Here is a 21,259-nt window from a genome sequence, read left to right as displayed (position 1 = left end):
ACATGCAAGAATGGGCTTACACCCATCACCTGAGTTAGAGGGCATTCAGATGCCCAGGGTACAACCTGCTTCTTCCACCTCTCCCAGTTCCTTGACTATTCATAGCCTGGAGGACATATGGACCTTACTGGCACCACACCCAAACCCACCCAGGGCAGGAGGAAAGGGTTCTTCCTCTGCCTACAAGCCTGCTCAACCCACCAGGTGACCTCAGAACACCCCTGAAGTCCGCCAGCAGGATTAGAGGCTGCTGTTTTCCTTAAAAATATTTCTGCTTCCACATCCCTCCTAACCTCTCTGCCACAGCCTTGCCTTTGCCACCTTACTCCCTCTTCCTGGCCTGTCCCCACTTTCTTTCTCTGGAGTACACACCTTTTCTCCACAGGTTAGTTGTTAACTTCTTGAGATTTTGAAGAAACCCCTGATCTGCCAAAAGAAGAACGAGAAAGAGATTTGGACTTCTGTTCGGGCCTGTCTTACCTTTAACTGGCCTTTATTTACGTGGCAATTACTACAGGGTTTGCAGAGAGGCCTTCCCTGCTTTCTTTGCGAACCTCAGAGCCACTTACTCTGCTTGTTCACCTTGTCATCTAAGAGAGAGGGAAACCTCAGTCAAGTTGCCTTAATGTTTATTTTATTTAAAGAATCAGAAACACAGTCATTATAGTTCATTTGTACTCATATCTGCCAACACTTCCTAAACCACGTTAACATTCATGTATAACAAAAACATTTTCTGAGCTGTGCAAAGTTCAAAGGAATTGTTCAATTACTTGAACCCACTTCTAGAAGAGCAAACCTGGCATTTTACAAACTGAGGCCACCAGAAGGAATCTTTCCTTTTCCCTGCTCTGTTACAGGAGATGCAGACGCCCCCTCCTCCCCCTTTTCCTGACATGACAGATAAAAATTAGATCACAGAATGAGCTGAACCTCTCAGTCCAGGACTTTTTGAATGGCACTGGGTCATATTTTTGTATCACTGAGCTGTTTTAAGTTCACTTTAATACTTGTGCTCCTGGCATGGAAGTGATTTGTCCAAGGAGATTACTCAGTAACCCAAACTGTGACGATAAACAATAAACAGAGGCCAGAAACAGCTGCTATCAAACAGAACACATCCCCTCCCCCTCTATATTTTTCCTTGCAGGAGGAAGGACTGAAAGGGTTTTGACCATTTAAAAAACCCATCATCCTCCCTGCAAAATATATTTCAAAGCATTGATTTAATAATATGACATCTGCATGTTTTCTTTGATCTTCTCACACACCAACTTTTGTCCTGTTAGAGTTAAGCATGAAAAGGTGAAAATCTGGAACCATTTTAGATCTGGCTAAACAGAATAGGCAGCAAGCAAGCTGCCATCCTGTTTCATTTTTCTGACTGTAGTAAATACACCATGGAACAGGATTTTAAGAGGGCTTTAACCACTGTAAGTTGTCAGAAAAAAATCTCATTTCTGACAGGTCTAAACCAGAATTCTTATTGGATTCAATAACACACATTTTGGTGTTGCTGACTCGCTAACCGTGCAGTTTGCAGTTTACTGTTTGAGGTGCAGTGACACCAATTCTGACCTGGACCAAATAAGTGAAACAGATATGGCTCTAGTCTCAATCAAGTCTTTCCAGAAGACATTTCCTCAGTCTCTTACTGGTTATAAAAAAGCAATTTCCTCTCTACAGTAACTAAATTTTTAGTGGCTGATTCATTACGATCTGGAATATCAACAAATGCGGCAACATTAAGTATATAAAGAAACACCCTGAAAATGAGGCCTCCCTGTTTGAAGGTGCTATACTTGGCCATGGACTGTGTTTCTGGAATTGGTTTGTTACATGTGATAGCAAGAAGAACTTATTTTACAGAGAACAAAGTCACAGAGTTGAACTTAAATAGGAATCCTCACTTACATGGGTTTTGATATGTACTAGTACACACGGCTTGAATGAAAACAAAACTTACACCTTCACATATGAAATACTTGTAACGCAGTAATGATGTTCACCCACTGGGCCTCTTCCCTTTAATAAGATCATCTCCAGGTTACGGTGCCTCCGACAGGCTTTTAAACACCCACCACATGTGGGCTTTGGCAAACAGCCAACTGCTGTCAGAGGCAAGGTATGGATACAGCTATGAAAAGCCTTTCATCACCATTCATTCCTCAAGAGCTGATGTCTTTTTAAATACCCTCACAATTGCATTACGGCATTTTTTTCTTATTCTGTTTCATTCAAATAACTGGCTAAACTCACTTTACATTTATTGCACCTTTAAGTCCCTGGTAGATGGAAGCTTATATTGCCTGATACGGTTTGTATTGTAGCTTGACCACGTTAAGAAATCCAACAGTATCCGGAACTGTACATTTCTACAGTAAGAAATCACATTTCAATAATGCTAATTACAGCTTGTCGCAGATCAGCTCTTGTCTCCATCATGCAACGACAGAGGAAAACTCCACAGTCCTTGTGTGTGCTAGAACCTGCAGTGTTCTTCTTATTGCCATGAAAAAGTCAATTAAAACGACTCCTCTGGGAATTGCTTCCAATTCTGGAGTCATTATCACTCTCCAGACAGAATGCTGTGCTTCAGCGTGGGCCTTCAGCCACTCTAAATACGTAGGAGAGAGCAAGCGTGTGCATGTTGCACAGGCACGCTCCCCCAGGTATATTGGTGGCCATGCAGCTTTTTTCTCTTTTCCTCTATGAAGCAAGAACAAGCAGTCTGATCTCGATCTCCAGGTACACTTCTAATTTCATATGTTGAATGCAAATCTTGTCGCAGCCTCTCTGTTTAACCAAATCTTTAACAATTAAAAAAAATAGCACCAGATGTATGAAAAGAGGAAATGTCTGATCTAGTAGGAATATATATAAAGTAGAGCAATTCTTACAGTAAAAAGGTACGTTGTACAAAAAAGCAATGGAAAGTGATACCAAAGGACAAAAATCCATGCTGCATATAATAAGGGCAGAAAACAGGCAAAAGGGATTCTGCTCAAATAACCACAGTTTAATGGTGGAGCTGTACTTCCTCCAGGACTTCCCCAGCAGCAGCGCCAGGACACCAGGTGGTATGGGACTCTGAGCACTAACACACTCACCGAAAAACTTGCGCAGCATATCTCTGAGGTATATAGAAAGCATGACATTAACATTTTGGACTCCTCATTCTTTCCTGCACAACGATGCACTGATCTTTAGCTGGGGTTTTCTCCACCTTCCCCTCCCTCTTTTTCCCTTGGGAAAAACAAAATCCCAGTTTAAGAGCTTCCTAGCACACTTTCTTGAACTCTCAAATCCATCTTGCATAGGCCAGTAATAAGAACACTGCAGTCTGACAAATAAGTTACAGCAATATAACAGCTTTCCTCTTAATTTTTTTTAAAGATATCTTCTCTATAATTTACACAAAGGGTTAACAGCCAGAGTTTAGGTTACTACAGTCCAGATGGGCGTCCTTTCAGTCTGTGATTCCAGGTGGAAGGCACTACTTCAACATACCACTGTATGCACCGCACACGGTCTCGGGAGCACAGCGGGCACTGTGTCTCCAGAGCTGCAGACTGAAGGGCCTGGGGGAAGTCTTTGGAAATAAAAATGGCAGTGGTTATCAGTCCAGTTTCTCTTTGCTGTCTCTTCTTGTGCTATGCAGTTTCCCCTGAAAGCTCCTCAGTTGAGAGGGCGGCGATTCATCCTCAGAAGCTCTCGACAAAGCTCCCGGGGAAGAGGCCCGTCCTGCCATTCCTCTGCAACGTCCCTTTGTACCAGCCATCCTCCCGCTTCTTGTGCACAAACACAATGTCACCTTCCTTCAGTTCGATCTCAGCCTCACTCTGTGGTGGGTATGGGACCACAACACGGTACCTTTGGAAAAAGAAATGCAAGGACTTGGTCAGTCTGCACACTGGAAGCAGCCAGGCACCAGTACCAGAAATCTTGGGAAAAAAAAAACTTTTGGAAATAGCAGTAAGTTACATTTTTGCACACTAGTTGTATCCAATGCAGCTACATTTTCTACTAAGACTCAGTAAGACATGGAGATTTCTGGCCAGCTTGACTGAAGACAGGACCTGTTTCTGGACTCCAGTATCTGGAGCCAGGCCATGAAAGCAGGAAAGCAGGCCATGCTCCCAGTTGTGTGCTGAGCCTGTGCCATGGACTCAGCCCTTTATCCTAGTGCTGCATCTGCCTCTGCTGTAACATGTCTCATCCAGCTCTGCATCTTCTCTATCCAAAATCATAGAATCATAGAATCATAGAACAGTTTGGGCTGGAAGGGGCCTTTAAATGTCATCTAGTCCAACCCCTCTGCCAGGGGCAGGGACATCTTCAACTTGATTACGTTGCTCAGAGCCCATATGTCAACTGCATGAGTCAGCTTGGTGTCATCTGCAAACTTGCTGAGGGTGCACTCAATCCCACCATTGATTAAGATACTGAATAGCACTGGTCCCAGTATGGACCCCTAAGAGACACCACTTGTCACCAGTGTCCATTGAGACATTGAGCCGTTGACCACTACCCTCTGGATGCGACCGTCCAACCAATTCCTTATCCACCAAACAGTCCACCCATCAAATCCATCCTTCTCCAATTTAGAGAGAAAGATGTTGTGGGGGACCATGTCAAAGACGTCCAGATAGATGACACCTATAGCTCTTCCCTTGTCCACTGATGATGAAAAATGGGGTTTGCAATGCTCCCACTGCCTGTGATACCAGCAGAGGTTAGCTAAAGCATTCACATTTTTTTCCTTATGTTCCTTGAGAATGTACTTTGGGTCCCTCAAACCTGGAAGGGAAGCTAAAATGGAGAGGTATCAAATGACTTTCAAAGCACTCTCCAAACCAACAGGAAGCCTCAGCCCTGAATCATTCACAGGGCTCTCTGGGAACTTAGTTTTCAAGTGTCACTCCATTTCAATGAAGTAACAATGTGTCTGAACCTGATACGGCTATTCTGCACTCAAGGCTTATCAGCAGGCATCCTCCTGAGAGCACAGACTGGGCCATTTTATATCAATGCACTTATGTGCAGAGCAGGGAATATATTTCTGCTGCATGATTGTTTTTTTTCTTCAGCACGTGTACTTTTGCAGTCATCTGGCATTTGGTTAACAGTCAATAACTGTCTTGCTAATTGCAAAGTAATGAATATAGTAAGATAGTTAAAAGATGCCAATTGATTACATAAAGTGCATCTCCTGAGAATATTTCCACAACTGCTGCATGGCTACTGATGCCTCAGTTATGTCTGTAACAAGATGAGTATTTATTTAAGATAATATCCTGTTGTTGAGGAGACTCTCCAATGGCAGTCACCTATTTTCTTTGCAGACATTGCTCAGGTACCTAGTGACTGCAGTTCTGAAACTACAGACTCCACTTTGACATGACACTGAAAATACCACCTCTACATTTGGACATCTCCACAGCCAAACAACCCACTACTTCATAAAGGATTAAACTCCATTTGGAGCAGGAGTTCTCTAAAACCTGACTGTGGCTTTTTTATCTTGACACAGCAACACAGTCATGTGGAAAATACATGTGTTAAGTACCATCAAAAATCTGCCGGTCCTCTCTGTACCTTGGTTAATAAATTCTAGCTGTCACTTCCTTCCTCTGTGGAAAAGCAAATAACAGAGGTTGAAACGTGCGTTGCTGCCTGGCTGCAGAAAAATGGTCCATCAAACTATCATCTGTGGAACTGCTACACTTATATTATGAAGCTTTGGCAATTACACCCATTATGCAAATGAATGCACACATTATTTCAAACACTCTGCTGCAGTGTTGATTAATTAAATTATCAGAGTGGAACAATTTCAGCCAAGATGATGCCAAGTTTCAGATCTCACAGCTCTGCACAATCACAGCACATTGGAACTCTGCACCAAGAATTTGCGGGGCTTTGAGAAAGAAAAAAAGCTGGACCTCAATGTTAGTTGAGTGTTGTGGAGGTACTCATGGACCTTTTTGGCAGGTCAGGAACAGAAACGCAGGGTGTCTTGGGCAGGGTTGCTCTAAAGACTCAGCTGGGACTGCCAACACCTCATGTCATACCCTAAGCACAGAGGCATCCTTTTAAAGCCAAGCTACATCCTAGGAGTGATGAGCTGCTAGTCCCTAAATGGTTCAGATGAGGAGGGAGGTGACCACACTCAATAAGAATGTGCCCATCCTCCTAAAGGGGTTCTACACAGCATCTTCTTAGAGATTTAGAAAAATAAACCACAGTCACTGCATTACAAAATGAGGTCCTTTTTCCCATTTAGGAAACCTCAAATGCTATGGTTTAAATTTAATTAACTACAGTACCTCACAGGATATCACTGAAGAGGTTTTTTATAGAGTAACAAAATAGTAGTGACAAAAGACCTTCCAAATCAGTTAAGAAATTGTCTGTGAGAGATGGAAAAAGATGCAGGGCCTGGGACAGGCATCCCAGTGGGGGTTGCAGGGGCAGCAGCCAGGCACTGTTCCTGGTACACGGTGCTGTGCCGCCCCTCCACACCTCCAGGTGGCACCTCAGCCTCGCTTATCCTCTGCAATGGCATTGCAAGGACATATATATATATATATATTAGCCATATTTTTTTGGCAGAAAAGGTCTCTTCTCCCAGACATCCTCCCTCACTCCTAAAAAGGCAGTCCTGGATATTTCTATTTATATCTACCTTTTTCATTTCCCCTTTTGTCCCCTCTTTGATGTAAGAAAATCTACAATTTTATAGTATCTTCTCAAACAGTCTCTTGGCATTTTAGATGGATCTCAGTTTTCTCAGTTTTGTTTGCTATTTTCTGTCATAAATTGTGGTCTCATATAGTTAAAATTCTGCCAAATGTTAATAGTTTTGGCCCAAATTTTCCACAGCAGTTGGCTGTGTCAGGCTGAGGGTCCAACATACAGCCCAATGGCTGCATCATTTCCAGGAATAACTTAAATGTGCACCAGCAGGAGCCAGGTGAGGACCTCCACAAACTGCTCTCAGGTCCCTGTATTTGGGAGCAAAGACCTGTCCTGTGGTCGAACTGGTCTCTCGGGGATGGTGTTTCTTCAGAAAATCACCCACTCTCAGCTGAGTTAAAAGCATTTAAATCATCCCAAAATGGCACATGTTTAGGCTTGTATGAGCACTGAAGGTAAAATCTCTGCTGATTCATGCTCCAAGCTGACCTAGCTCTGCAGGACCTCAGAGGTTGCATTTCTCTTCCTTTCCCAACACTGGGCCCCTCTTGTGTTTCTCTCTCAGGGGACAGACTTGATGTTGGACTTCCCCACTGCTGGCTACTGTGGCATCTTTGGGTTGGGCACTTCGTCCCTGGAGGGGACTGTGCAGGACGGGTAGTGCCCTAGGAAGGGTCCTTGGTGCCCAAGAGATAATACATGGGAGGCTGCAAGTGGTATCACCAAGGACAGAGGATGGGGTTTGCCTGGGTAGGGAAACCTCAGGGAGTTGGAGGGCAGGGTGAGGTAAGGGAAGAGGTGGAGGAAGAGGGAGAAAAACTGGGAGCAGAGAAAGAAATGGACCATGATGAAAACTGGAAGCCCGAACAGAAGGTGTGGGTATGGCTGCTGAGGGGGGAAGATGTGTTGAGCTTAGTCTGGGAGAGCAAAGACCCTTGGTGGGAGGGAGCCTGGGCAGGGACATGGCATTCAGTGGGGCATGAGTAGAGGCTGGCACTGGGGCTGAGGGTGGGATAGGCAGCCTGGCAGCAATTAGCTCACTAAGGCAGGAGTAGGTCCATTCTCTGCTGTCAGCAAAGACCTTGAAATCCCACTGTCCCCTGTCTTCATAGCACTTGTCCTCACAGTCAAAAGAAATAGCTCTCCCACCCAGCTCTCCCTTTACTACTGCTATTGAAATCTGAAGGTGCAGCTAAGACTCCTAATATCAAATAGATGTCACATGATGGAAGTTCTGGTTCTGTTTCCTTTAAAGAAGCAAAATGATTAAAAATGTCATGCATGTAGATGCATAAAGACATCTACTACCTTAACAGAGCAGGAGTGTTTCACACCCATGCACCTGAGATGAAGAAACAGGCAACTAAAATTGCCCATGACTTCACTTTTGCTTCCGTGCAATATAATTTTCTATTATATGACTGCAGACTATTTTTCCCCTAGGATGCCTGCCTCATTTAGTGCACAAGACGCTTCTCTGGATGTGAGTCAAGGCTCTGACATGGAAACCACCCCATCTTTTGCAGAGGTTGGAATATCTCTAGCAAGTGACCGTGATGAAACTCACTGAGTAGGGCAGATATGGGGAAAGTGCCATCTCTGACTCCTCCAGCTGCAAAGCCTCGTGCCACACTTTCCACAGAGTAATACTCATCTCATGCACCCTGGTTGTGTAGGAGTCTGTTGTACGGTCTAAATGACTCATGCAGGCTCTCTGTCAGCGTGCACATTGAACAGTATTGATCAAAACTGATCAGTAATTAAGAGTTGGACTCAGGTCTGGAAACTGATAAAAACCTCCTCCAAAATACTACGTGTCTGCTCACTGAGTAAATATGTGCACTCAGGACACTGACGGAACTAGAGAAACCTAAGAAAACAAATGTACAGTGAGGCAAATAAGGTCTGCAGGGCTAACCTTCAATCTGATTCTATTTAGAGTTCTTGAATTTGGATGCTTAATGCAAGTTCCTGTTTGTCAAAGTACCATGCACTAAGGACAGGTTTCAAGAGTCCAATCCTGTGACTCCAACAGGTCCCTTATGTGCTAGGATACACGGTTTTGGAAGGAACAGATAATCGGTGCCAATGAAGCATCTAGCCCAGTTAACCACCACTCTTGTTTATCAGTGGAGCTCTGTTTCTCCATTCTTTTGCTGGCAAATTGAAGAGATCTGCAAAGCACCTCTGCACAAGCCAGAATCCGCTTCTCCATAGCACGGTGTCTGAATCAGCAAACTTAGAAGAACACGTCTCAGTTGGGTCTCTTACCCTTCTGCTGGAAATATTGCAGAATTCAATTTCTGAGATGGTTACTTCTAGTTTCTCAGTCCTAAGGCAGGTACCTCTAGTCAGAGAAGCACTTAACCATGTGCATACATGTCACTGTTCAGTCAGAAATTACTCCTGGGGTCATTTCTCCAGTAGCACTTTCCAGGAATGAAAAGAACCCTTCTTTTGCCTTCTTTTTTAGCAAAGAAGATATACGTGCACAGGAAAATTGAAGTCAATGGGCGTTAAGCACATGCTTGAATGCTTCCTTGAATTGGGAGCTCAATTTCTAATGTGGCAGTGATTTGTAGAAAGATACCTGGAAACATGGAGGGATCTATTTTAAAGGTCAAACTTACTGCTCCCATCTTATTTGGTGGTTACAGCTTGCTTGAAAGCTACACGTAAACCATAGAAACACAGCATAGATATGCCAGTCATGACAGTAAGTCTGGACATGGCCACTTTACCAGAATATAACATGGCAGAATTAGTGCCAGTTACTATAAGAGTCAACAACGCGTGACATGTTTGAATCAGCTTTGCATCTGGGAACAGTGCCAGGCAGTGAAGGGAACATGACTCACACACACACACATGCACACTCAACTCTCCTGTTTTGCTTAATGTACAGTCATATTTTCTTGAAGGGGGTAGCAAGGAAACTATTTTGTTTTGGTGCTGCTAGGCACACAGCACATCCCTCTCTCATGTGAACAGTGTTAGTGGGATGTGGGCAAGGCTCGGCCCAGCACCTGCCTCACCACAGTGCAGCCCTATACTGGTACTGTTTCTTCCTCCAGAAGAAACTGGATGGAGCAGTAGGTGGAAAAGAGCATGTGGGGTAACACAGCCTGATAGGGTATTCACTTGGCAGTCAATCACTGCAACACAAAGTGACAAGGACACCACCTGGGAAATTTCTCTGCTCTGCTACTTGGACTGCTGGATGCTTTATGGTAGAGAGCAGCTGAAAAAAGGTGGTTTTATAAACTGATAGTGGGAACTACACCCAGAAGGCAGAGGAGGGCTCTGACTATCCCAGCAAACGGTATAAATACAAATGCTAAATGATGGGAGAACTAGAAGCAATTTCCTTTCTAATCCAGCCATCCATAACCAGGTTTTGGAATATCAAGACGGATAATTGTTTTCCTCACTCTTTCTATGTAAAAAAAAATGAATAAGTATATAAACATCATCAGCACCTTCAAGAGGGTGAAGCTCACTTCACCTTCCTGTCTATCTGGCTGCAACTCCCAGGAAGAGCTACACTGTTGTGCTGGTTTAAGAGTTAACCAGCAGGGGAAATGAACTCAACTCAAAGGAGAGATTATAAGTCAGAATAACAATTTACTAAAATAATACAGTAAGTACAATCATACAAACAAACAATTGGTCTTAACCCACAAAACCCAAATGTATAACCCAGTACCCTGGGGCATGAACAACGTGGTGTTCCTTGGGCCCCGCTTGAGTCCAAAGTAAAGGGAGAGGGGAAGAACCTGCTGGTGGGAGAGCTGTTGCAGTCTAGTCAAAAGTGGTGATTGCAGTGAGATGCTGGGGGGAGAGCTGTTGCAGTCTGGTCAAAGTGGTGATTGGAGTCCAGTATAGGGTGGTGATCCAAGTCTGTTTGAGAGCGATGAGCCGCAGTCCTTCTCTGGATCCCACAGAGTGGTTCAAAATGTTCCAAGACTCCAAGATTATATATCCTGCAGTTCAGGCAGGAATGCTCAGCACTTCCCTCAGGGCGGGGAGTTCCACAAAGGGTGTGAGGACAGGAGCATCCTCCTATCTCACAGGCCTCTTAACACCTAGTTTATAGCCTGAGGAGTCAGGCTCTATGGGCAGATGGTGTAAATGGTTCATTGATAACAGTTTCTGGGAAATGGCATGGAAGGCTATAGAATACACAGTTTTGGGTTACACCCATACCCTGATGAACTGGTCTCAGTTGTCCTAACTAGGACATTATCCACCCCTTATTCTATGCCATCCATGTCATGCCCAAATTAACCCCCTTTAAAAAAACTATATCCCTTTAAAACTATATACATCTATCTATCTCTATATATATATATACAATGAAACATTACAGACCATTCTCACTCAAAATTAGGTTCCCTTGTGGTACACAACGTGTCTCCCCATCTTTTTGCATTACCCACCAGGTGGAACCAGGTCCTTGAGCAAAAACAATCCCTCGGATGGGTTTGCCTTTGCTTGAGGTGGGACTAATCCATACAGTCTTCCCTAACATTCCTCTCATATGTACCACGGGGACTTTATCTCCATCTACAGTATGCAAAAGTTCTGATTGGGCAGGGCCAGCTCGATTGATGGAGCCTCGGGTGTTGACCAACCAGGTGGCCTTTGCTAAATGCAGCTCCCAGTGTTTGAGAGTCTCCCCACACAGTGCCTTCAGGGTGGTTTTCAGCAGTCCGTTGCACCGCTCAACTTTTCCAGCAGCTGGTGCATGGTAGGGGATATGATACACCCACTCAATGCCGTGCTCTTTGGCCCAGGTGTCTACGAGGCCATTCTTGAAATGGGTCCCATTATCAGACTCAATTCTCTCCGGGGTGCCGTGTCGCCACAGGACTTGTTTTTCAAGGCCCAGGATGGTATTCCGGGCAGTGGCATGAGGCACGGGGTATGTCTCCAACCATCCAGTACTCCCTTCTACCATGGTCAGTACGTAGTGCTTGCCTTGGCGGGTTTTGGGGAGCGTGATGTAGTCAACTTGCCAGGCTTCCCCATACCTGTACTTTGACCACCGTCCACCATACCATAGAGGCTTCACCCGCTTGGCCTGCTTGATGGCAGCACACGTCTCGCAGTCATGGATGACCTGTGAGACAATGTCCTTGGTTAAGTCCACCCCTCGGTCACGAGCCCATCTGTATGTTGCATCTCTCCCCTGGTGACCAGAGGCGTCATGGGCCCATCGAGCCAGAAATAATTCTCCTTTGTGCTGCCAATCCAGATCTACCTGAGAGACTTTAATCCTGGCAGCTCGGTCCGCCTGCTCGTTGTTACGATGCTCCTCATTAGCCCGTTTCTTGCCTACATGAGCGTCTACGTGACGGACCTTCACACTCAGCTTCTCTACCCGGCCAGCGATGTCCTGCCACATCTCCGCCGCCCAGATGGGTTTCCCTTGGCGCTGCCAGTTGGCCTTTTTCCATCGCTCCAGCCATCCCCACAGAGCATTGGCCACCATCCATGAGTCAGTGTAGAGATAGAGTCTTGGCCACTTCTCTCGTTCAGCTATATCCAAAGCCAACTGAACGGCTTTAAGCTCTGCAAACTGACTTGACCCACCTTGTCCTTCGGTCGCTTCTGCAACTCGCCGTGTGGGACTCCATACAGCTGCCTTCCATTTTCGGTTTGTCCCTACAATGCGGCAGGAGCCATCCGTGAAGAGCACATATCGCCTTTCATCTGCTGGTAGCTTGTCATATGGTGGGGCCTCCTCAGCCCGTGTCACCTTCTCCTCCTCTTCTTCAGAGGATAGTCCGAAACTCTCACCTTCGGGCCAATTGGTGATAATTTCCAGAATCCCAGGGCGATTAGGGTTCCCTATCCGGGTTCGCTGCGTGATCAGAGCGATCCACTTACTCCACGTGGCATCGGTGGCGTGATGTGTGGAAGGAACTCTTCCCTTGAACATCCAGCCCAGCACTGGTAGTCGGGGTGCCAGGAGGAGCTGCGCTTCGGTGCCGATTACTTCTGAGGCAGCTCGAACTCCTTCATAGGCAGCCAGGATCTCTTTCTCAGTTGGTGTATAACTGGCTTCAGATCCTTTGTATCCCCGACTCCAGAATCCCAGCGGTCGTCCTCGGGTCTCCCCAGGCACTTTCTGCCAGAGGCTCCAAGAAGGGCCATTCTCCCCGGCTGCGGTGTAGAGCACGTTCTTCACGTCCTGTCCTGTCCTTACTGGCCCAAGGGCTACCGCATGGGCAATCTCCTGTTTAATTTGTTCAAAGGCTTGTTGTTGTTCGGGGCCCCACTGGAAATCATTTTTCTTCCGTGTCACAAGGTAGAGAGGGCTTACAATCTGACTATACTCGGGGATATGCATCCTCCAAAAGCCCACAGCACCTAGGAAAGCCTGTGTTTCCTTCTTGCTGGTTGGTGGGGACATGGCTGCTATTTTGTTAATCACCTCCATGGGAATTAGGCGGCGTCCATCTTGCCACTTCACTCCTAGGAACTGAATTTCCTGAGCAGGTCCCTTGACCTTACTCCGTTTAATGGCAAAACCGGCTCTTAGGAGAATCTGGATTATCTTCTCTCCTTTCTCAAAGACTTCGCCCGCCGTGTTCCCCCATACAATGATGTCGTCAATGTACTGTAGGTGCTCTGGAGCCTCACCCTTTTCCAGTGCAGTCTGGATCAGTCCATGGCAAATGCTGGGACTGTGTTTCCACCCCTGAGGCAGTCGATTCCAGGTGTACTGCACACCTCTCCAAGTGAAAGCAAATTGTGGCCTGCACTCCGCTGCCAAAGGAATGGAGAAAAAGGCATTGGCAATGTCAATGGTGGCATACCACTTGGCTTCCTTGGACTCCAGCTCGTACTGGAGCTCCAGCATGTCCGGCACAGCAGCACTCAGGGGTGGTGTGACTTCATTGAGTCCACGGTAATCCACCGTCAGCCTCCACTCCCCACTGGACTTACGCACTGGCCATATAGGGCTATTAAAGGGTGAGCGAGTCTTGCTGACCACCCCCTGGGTCTCCAGTTCACGGATCATCTTATGTATAGGGGTCACAGAGTCTCGGTCGGTGCGGTATTGCCGACGGTGCACTGTTGCTGTGGCTATCGGTACCAATTGTTCTTCAACCTTCAGCAGTCCCACAGCAGAGGGGTCCTCTGAGAGACCAGGCAAGGTGTTCAACTGTCTAATTTCCTCCGTCTCCACAGCAGCTATGCCAAAAGCCCAACGAAGTCCTTTTGGGTCTTTGAAATACCCACTCCTCAGGTAATCTATGCCAAGGATGCACGGGGCCTCTGGGCCAGTCACGATGGGGTGTCTGTGCCATTCCTTCCCAGTCAGGCTCACTTCAGCTTCCAGTACAGTCAGCTGTTGGGATCCCCCTGTCACCCCAGAAATGGAGATGGATTCTGCCCCTACGTATCTTGATGGCATTAAAGTACATTGTGCGCCGGTGTCCACTAAGGCCTTATACCTTTGTGGCTCTGATGTGCCAGGCCACCGAATCCACACTGTCCAATAGACTCGATTGTCCCTCTCCTCTACCTGGCTAGAGGCAGGGCACCCCTAGTCCTGGTCATGGTACTCATTGTGCTCTTCTTGTGGGTATGACCTGGAGGTCCCTTCAAGAGGATCAGACGTATCATCATTCCTGTACCGTCTGGAGTCTTGCCCACGAGAGACTGGAGCAGCGTTTACCCTTGAAGAGTTCCTTGTGGTACTTGTTCCTCTTTTCAGTTCACGTACCCGGGCTGCTAAGGAAGGGGTGGGTTTCCCATCCCACTTCCTCATATCTTCTCCGTGCTCACGGAGGTAAAACCATAGATCGCCACGTGGAGTGTACCTTCTCTCCTTAGCTGGGGGACGCTGGCTCCTAATAGCAGAGACTCTTGTTTGTCCTGGTGAGATATGGAAGATCCCTTCCTTAATTTCCTCTCTTAGCTTCTGGTGTCCCTCTTCAATTTTCTCTTCCAGGCTTCTGACGTGTTCAGCCAGTTTGGTTTCCACAGATGAGACGTGGGCTCGTAATGGGGCGGTGACAGTGTCTTCATACATCCTGAGTTTACTAACCAATGCTCCCACCTTGTCCTCTCCCTCCCTCCATTGCAGCGTTGCTAAGTAGCGGGAATACATTTCTGGCCCGAGTCGTGCAAACTTTAACCACATCTGGGAGGTGCACTGTACGCCATCTGGACTTTTAGGGAATCTTTCATCGTCTGAAAAGATTATCTCCAGTACAGCTAACTCCCTTAAGCACCGGATACCTTGTTCCACTGTCCTTGCTGTACGTGGAGGTCCTCCTTGCAAAGGTATCTCTCCCTCACACTGCACAACAGTCGCCGCCAGAGGCTGAGAGTTTCCTGCCTCCTTCCAATCCCCTGATCAATGACTACATCTCGAGACAGGGACCCCAGCTGTCTGGCTTCAGTCCCATCTAGGATTGTATCGTTAGCTGCGGCATCCCAGATTCGGAGCAGCCAGGTCAGAATGGACTCGTTCGCCTGTCGTGTGAACTCTCTCCGGAGCTCGCGTAGCTCACCCAGGGATAGGGACCGAGTGATTATTTCTGGCTCTGTCTCCTCCAGTGGGTGTGAAGGTCCTGCCTCTTCGTCATCATTTGCTATACGGACTGATTTAGTCTTTGATTTCCTTTTCTGGACAGGGGCGACTGCTATTGGTTTTGGTTGTTCTTCTGGCTCCTCGATGGTTTGTGTGGACACGGAGATGGTTGGTTTATTTCTTTCTCCCTCTGACTCAGCTGTGGTTTGGGTGGACGTGGTGCCTGCGGATTTGGTCCTTCTCTCCTCCCCCTGACAGTGCTGTACCATGTCAAGTAGTGTCCGGTAGGCAGTGGCCAGGGCCCAGCAGGTTGCTGTGAGCTGGCCATCTCTGGAGCTGCCAGAGCATTTTTCCTTCACCAGTCTTATCATGCTAACAGGATCCTGCAGTTGTTCAGGGGTGAATTTCCAGATCATTGGAGGAGAAAACTTCTCCAAATACTGGCTGATGTCCTCCCACTTCCCGTGCCACTCAGCATTATCTACTCCCAGGGCAGGTGTCCAGACAACCTCCCTAGAAGGCCCTGTTCTGACCCTAAACATGGTGTACACAGTACAGAGCAGACAGAGCAACACTAACAATAACATTATACTGTCCTTAACATCAAAAGGGAACTCAATATTTTCAAAAACTGTTGTAGCAGGTCTGAAGGGGAAGAAGGAGGTGAGAGGCTGGAAACAACCATCCCCCCCTGTTCCCCCAAAGGGCTGGGTACGATTTTTAATGAAACCCCAGAGGTAGCAACCCAAACCAGGACAGGCAAACAGGACTGAATACACATTTACAATGAAACTCATTGCTTCTGATGTTAGAATGACATAAACATAATATACTAATAAAGCAATTTGGATCCCTCTCCCTGGTCTTAAAGAGAGCATCAAAACAGGCAAATAGTTCCCCATCTGTGGAAATATGAACAGGCTCAAATACAACATCCATGTGACTGCATCAAACAACATGGTGATCAGGGAGTTTCTATATCCAAATAAACAAATGCTTAAAGTGAAATTGTGATTCTGACTTCTCTCTCTCTGCCCCACGTTGGGCGGCCAAAAAATGTGCTGGTTTAAGAGTTAACCAGCAGGGGAAATGAACTCAACTCAAAGGAGAGATTATAAGTCAGAATAACAATTTACTAAAATAATACAGTAAGTACAATCATACAAACAAACAATTGGTCATAACCCACAAAACCCAAATGTATAACCCAGTACCCTGGGGCATGAACAACGTGGTGTTCCTTGGGCCCCGCTTGAGTCCAAAGTAAAGGGAGAGGGGAAGAACCTGCTGGTGGGAGAGCTGTTGCAGTCTAGTCAAAAGTGGTGATTGCAGTGAGATGCTGGGGGGAGAGCTGTTGCAGTCTGGTCAAAGTGGTGATTGGAGTCCAGTATAGGGTGGTCCAAGTCTGTTTGAGAGCGATGAGCCGCAGTCCTTCTCTGGATCCCACAGAGTGGTTCCAAATGTTCCAAGACTCCAAGATTATATATCCTGCAGTTCAGGCAGGAATGCTCAGCACTTCCCTCAGGGCGGGGAGTTCCACAAATGGTGTGAGGACAGGAGCATCCTCCTATCTCACAGGCCTCTTAACACCTAGTTTGTAGCCTGAGGAGTCAGGCTCTATGGGCAGATGGTGTAAATGGTTCATTGATAACAGTTTCTGGGAAATGGCATGGAAGGCTATAGAATACACAGTTTTGGGTTACACCCATACCCTGATGAACTGGTCTCAGTTGTCCTAACTAGGACAACTGTCAGGCAGCAGAATAGGCAATTCTTCCCTTAAATCATGAGCAATCAGAGCCCTTTAATGCACCCCTTGGTGCATTGGGTTTGATCAGTAACCTGGATATGGGAAGAGCTGGAGTTGCAAGCCAACCTCTATAGGAAAAGTAGCGGTGCTCTGCTGCCTGCTTGAGCCTCATTTCAAATGCTGTAAATATTAAGGAATGCGCTACTTCTTCCAATCTTTCAGTGTTCTGTTTCTATGCGCACAGATGGGCGTTGGGAGACAGAAAGCCAAGTACAGCTAAGTGTACTGAAATGCTTTGCAGCTTTTTGAAATTTCATCCAGCATCTGAATCTGTTTATCTAACCTTTTTTTCCCTCTTCTCCCTTTTCTTTCTCAGAGAATTGCTCCTACTGTGCAGATGAAATGCAACAAAATGCAAACAAGCAAAATATGGAGCTGAGTGATGTTGAATGCAAGTTGCTCCATTGCCAGATGTGACAAGAACAAGTGGTTTGAAAACCATAATTTGTTTTAAAAAAAATATAATTTGGTACTTCTGAGAAAATTTGATGATTTAATGAGCACAGATGGATGTGGGATGAATTTCTAGGAGACAAGTGTTTAATGAAACTGCTTAGATTATTCCAGAACTAAGCATTATCCTTCCTAGTGCATGAAGGTAATTAATATTTCCCATTATGGACATGAAAAAACCCATATGATCAGTTAAGGAATGCAGATACACCAACGATATGGAAGTTAATTCATAAATCAATTAGAGAATCTTGCCTGCTGTGTATAATTAGGGTTACTTCAATTATAGCTTATTTTTGGATTTAAGACTCAGGAATTAAAATCAGAGTAAGTTCCTTATCAGAATATACTGCAACTGGAAGTATTTAGTCAGTTTTAGCAGTCTAAATCTATTTGCTCCTGATTCCAGAACAGCTGGTTCTATTCTGCCACTTAAAATGGTCATCGGATAAATGTTTCCCTATCTGGACCACCCTGAGGTGGACCGAGAAATTTGTAGGAAGTGGGACTAGCCCTGGAATATAAAATGATGTGTCTGGAATTCTCTACAGTAAAGCTTTGAGAGAAGCACCTTAACAGTCAGTTCTGGAGATGTCAGGGGCTGTTCTTCCTGGCTTCTTTTCATGGCTACATTTAACTAAAGGTGCAGCAGTCCACTGATTTAGTTACGCTTGTGCTAAATCTGGTTTATATCGATTTATCTTTTCTTATAGCATTAATCTGAACTGATGTAGACCAAATTAAGTGTGCCTAAATAGGGATTGGTTTTTCACTCCTTTTACTAAATTGCTTTTTCATGGATTTTAAGGACAAGAGACTACTGCAATAGTCTGCTCTCACTGCCTTCGTTACAGTGCTGAAGGACTTGCCTTGCATTTATTTCTGCTTCAAATTTAGTAGTTGCACTTGAACAACAGCATCTCTTTTAGACAAAATGCCAAATCTAGAGTAAAAATATTCCCATCTTTGTCCTGACTGCAGTCTCTTACGGAGTGTTACCAAGCCATTCCTGAGCCTGCTCTTTACCAGGTGTACCAGAACTCCCTGTATCCCTCATTGCAAGTACGTAGTTTTAAATCTTTCATTCTTCTTAGGATGATTCTCTGAGAACACTCCACTTTGCCTCAGATTTGGTTCTTCTCTAATATACTGTTACTCTGTGTTGTCCTTACCGATAAGTTGAATAAGCTCTGTACCAATGGGTCTGCCTTCTTTCATTACCCAGCTTCACCTCTGTCCTCCGTTCTGCAACAGCAAAGGCTTTATGTTGGAAAATGCAGGTCCCAGACCCAAATCTTGTTGGGCTGCACTACCTACATAAATAATCAATTTTTAGTGATTTCTCATCTAGAGTTAGATTTGATGCCAGTGAATCAATTTTCAATCCCCTTAGTACCTGCTGGGCTGTTTATGTACTTTACTCAGCAAGAGGTTTTATGGTAACAAACCAGATGCCATAGAAAGGTTAAAATATGTTATGGTGTCATTGTCACCTTCCCAACTGAGTTCCAACATGCATTCAATAAAACACTGTGTAAGGTATGAACTATCCTTATTATGCCCTACATCATCTGGCTCATGATCCAACTGGATTCAGAGTCAGCTGTCTTTCCCATTCCCTTCAGCCTCTTTCATACACTCAGAAAAAAGTAGTTTCTTTCAAACTTCTGCAATTTTGATGTTGTTTCAAAATTGTTTTAAATACCAACTCAAGAGAGTTCCCTAAATGGCTTTTTGAAAATTCCTTGATGCTTTTGTAAAAAACATGTTCTCCTCAAACACTTTTTGAGTGGAAAGCATTTCCATAGCATTGTAGCCATATATTATCTACTCCCTTTCCCATGCTCAAACTGCAGTAGAAAACATTTACCTGAAGCCAATATGACTCTGCACATGGAGACCCAGTTCTTCTCTCTACCCTTGTTTCTGGCCAGTTATCTCTCTCTCCACCTGCTTTTGTATTTTGGTGCTCCTACTCTACTCTTTTTGGCTTTGCAAAGTCCTTTATTCTAAAGTACCACGGTGCAGAGCAGACTGCTGAAATGAACTCCAGAGTCACTGGTACATCCTTCTCTAGAAATGAGCTACACTTTTGGTAAGAGGTCACTGAAGACGGTCATACCTGTAAGTATCCTAAACAAGGAGAATTCAAAACAGCCTTTGGTTTTGCAGAATAGGACAGGAAGAGCTTTGATAAGCAAACACATCACATCTGTTACCCCCAAGTGGGATATAACATGTCAACACCATAAGTTTATTAAAACATAGGGATCTCAAAAAAAAGTGGCATTTGCCAACAGCATTTACACCATTTACACTGAGAAAGCACTGCTGTCCTCCATATTTAGACCAGGGCTGTACGGTGTCACGGACAGAGGCTGATCACCACTTTTTCAAACCTGCACTGTGTGCCAAATGACTTTCAATGGGCAGACACGTGTAAGCCCTGTCTTCCTAAAAGACAGCTGAGCCACCTACAGTCAATTCACAGAGCAGCAAAACTTCAACAACCCCTGAGCAAGTTAAACTTGCAGCCCTCCTCCAAATGCTCCCTGAGGACACTGGCAACTTCAGGAAATACATAGCTTACCTTTCCCGGGGTAAAGGCTTGGGCTCTGGCCGAATAGCTGCCATGGAAGAGAGGGGTGGCCTGGCAGGAGAAGGGATGGAAAAATTCAAATCCAAGGAGCCTGTTTTCCTGTGCAGAGGCTCCAATCCCATAGCTCCTTGCATTTCACTCTCAATAGGGCATGAGCCGGCTCGGCCATGACTGGAGAGAGAGGAGAGCTCAGGTCCCACTGCTCCCTGCAGAACTCCTTCGATGGCTGTCTGGGGGTCATGCGTGGGGGACACAGATGGTGGGGAGCGCGACTTCTTTTTTGTTGATGCTCCTGCTAGAAGTTTCAACAGCCCGCTCTTCTTCTCCTTCTGCAAAGGAACCAAACGAAATATGGGCAGTGAGCAGACATACCAACTCCCTTTGTTTTTCTATTGAACAATCCCAATGTGTGTGGCAGAAAACCTCTCAAAACTATCATGACTAGAGGTGGATCCAGGTAGAACTTGAGCTTTCTGTAATAAAGATCCTCCCCATCCAACACAGCTTCAACTCATTCATCAGAATAAGGACCAAACATGCTGCAAAGACTATCTCCATTTTCAAATCTATCCAGGTAGTGATCATGTGCCTTTTGAAAGAAATAGTGCAGCTACAGTGGGACAGCAAAGGTACAAACTTCCCATGCAAAGAAGACAGCAGAATGCTGCCCTCTCCCTTCCAGGATAATAGAGAAATACCCCACAAGTAACAGATCAGGACCTGTGGCCAAAAACCTCTACTGGGAAGCCCAATGGGCTGAGGAGAGATTTCAGATCCCAGCCCATTGAAGGGAAGCATTCATCATTACTGCCTCATTTACTATCTGATGCAGATTTACTGTAGGGAGAATGGAAGCACGAGACAGTGGTTTAACAGTTCTTTTGAGCATGTGCTTCCCTTCACATCCTGCATCACACAGCGATACCTATTCGTGTCTCCCTCCTAGAAGTGGGTCACTTCTCATGTATTAAGGCAACAGTATCACCTTGATATTTCAAGATAGACCACAAAATTCACAATTGGCAATTGCAGCGGCAGTGCATGAGAAGTTTCAAAGTTCTACAAGGGTTTCTGATACAGAAGAATGAAAAGAAGATAACAGCATCTTTTCAATTAATGTGAAAAAAAAATAGTTCAGCCTGCATTA

At 45.5% G+C, this 21,259-nt stretch overlaps 1 protein-coding gene across 2 annotated transcripts in view; it reads right to left on the bottom strand.

Annotated features, from left to right (window-relative positions):
- Positions 1-612: 612 nt before the first annotated feature.
- Positions 613-21,259, bottom strand: part of SH3RF3 (SH3 domain containing ring finger 3) — a 256,876-nt gene continuing 236,229 nt past the window's right edge. For both annotated transcript variants that reach the window (XM_027743512.2, XM_039384464.1), the window contains exons 9-10: positions 20,104-20,441; positions 613-3,873 (exon numbers count right to left, since the gene is read on the bottom strand). In XM_027743512.2, the coding sequence (XP_027599313.2) occupies positions 3,705-3,873; positions 20,104-20,441 (507 nt within the window). In that variant the 3' untranslated portion in view covers positions 613-3,704. The remainder of the gene's footprint in view (positions 3,874-20,103; positions 20,442-21,259) is intronic.

This window comes from Pipra filicauda, unplaced genomic scaffold (genome assembly GCF_003945595.2).
Source record: "Pipra filicauda isolate LSUMZ 115617 unplaced genomic scaffold, ASM394559v2 scaffold115_size4368891_pilon, whole genome shotgun sequence".
In the NCBI taxonomy this organism is placed as follows: Eukaryota; Metazoa; Chordata; class Aves; order Passeriformes; family Pipridae; genus Pipra; species Pipra filicauda.
The sequence above is the reverse complement of the archived record's forward strand: the minus strand, read 5'-3'. Positions and strand labels throughout refer to the sequence as shown.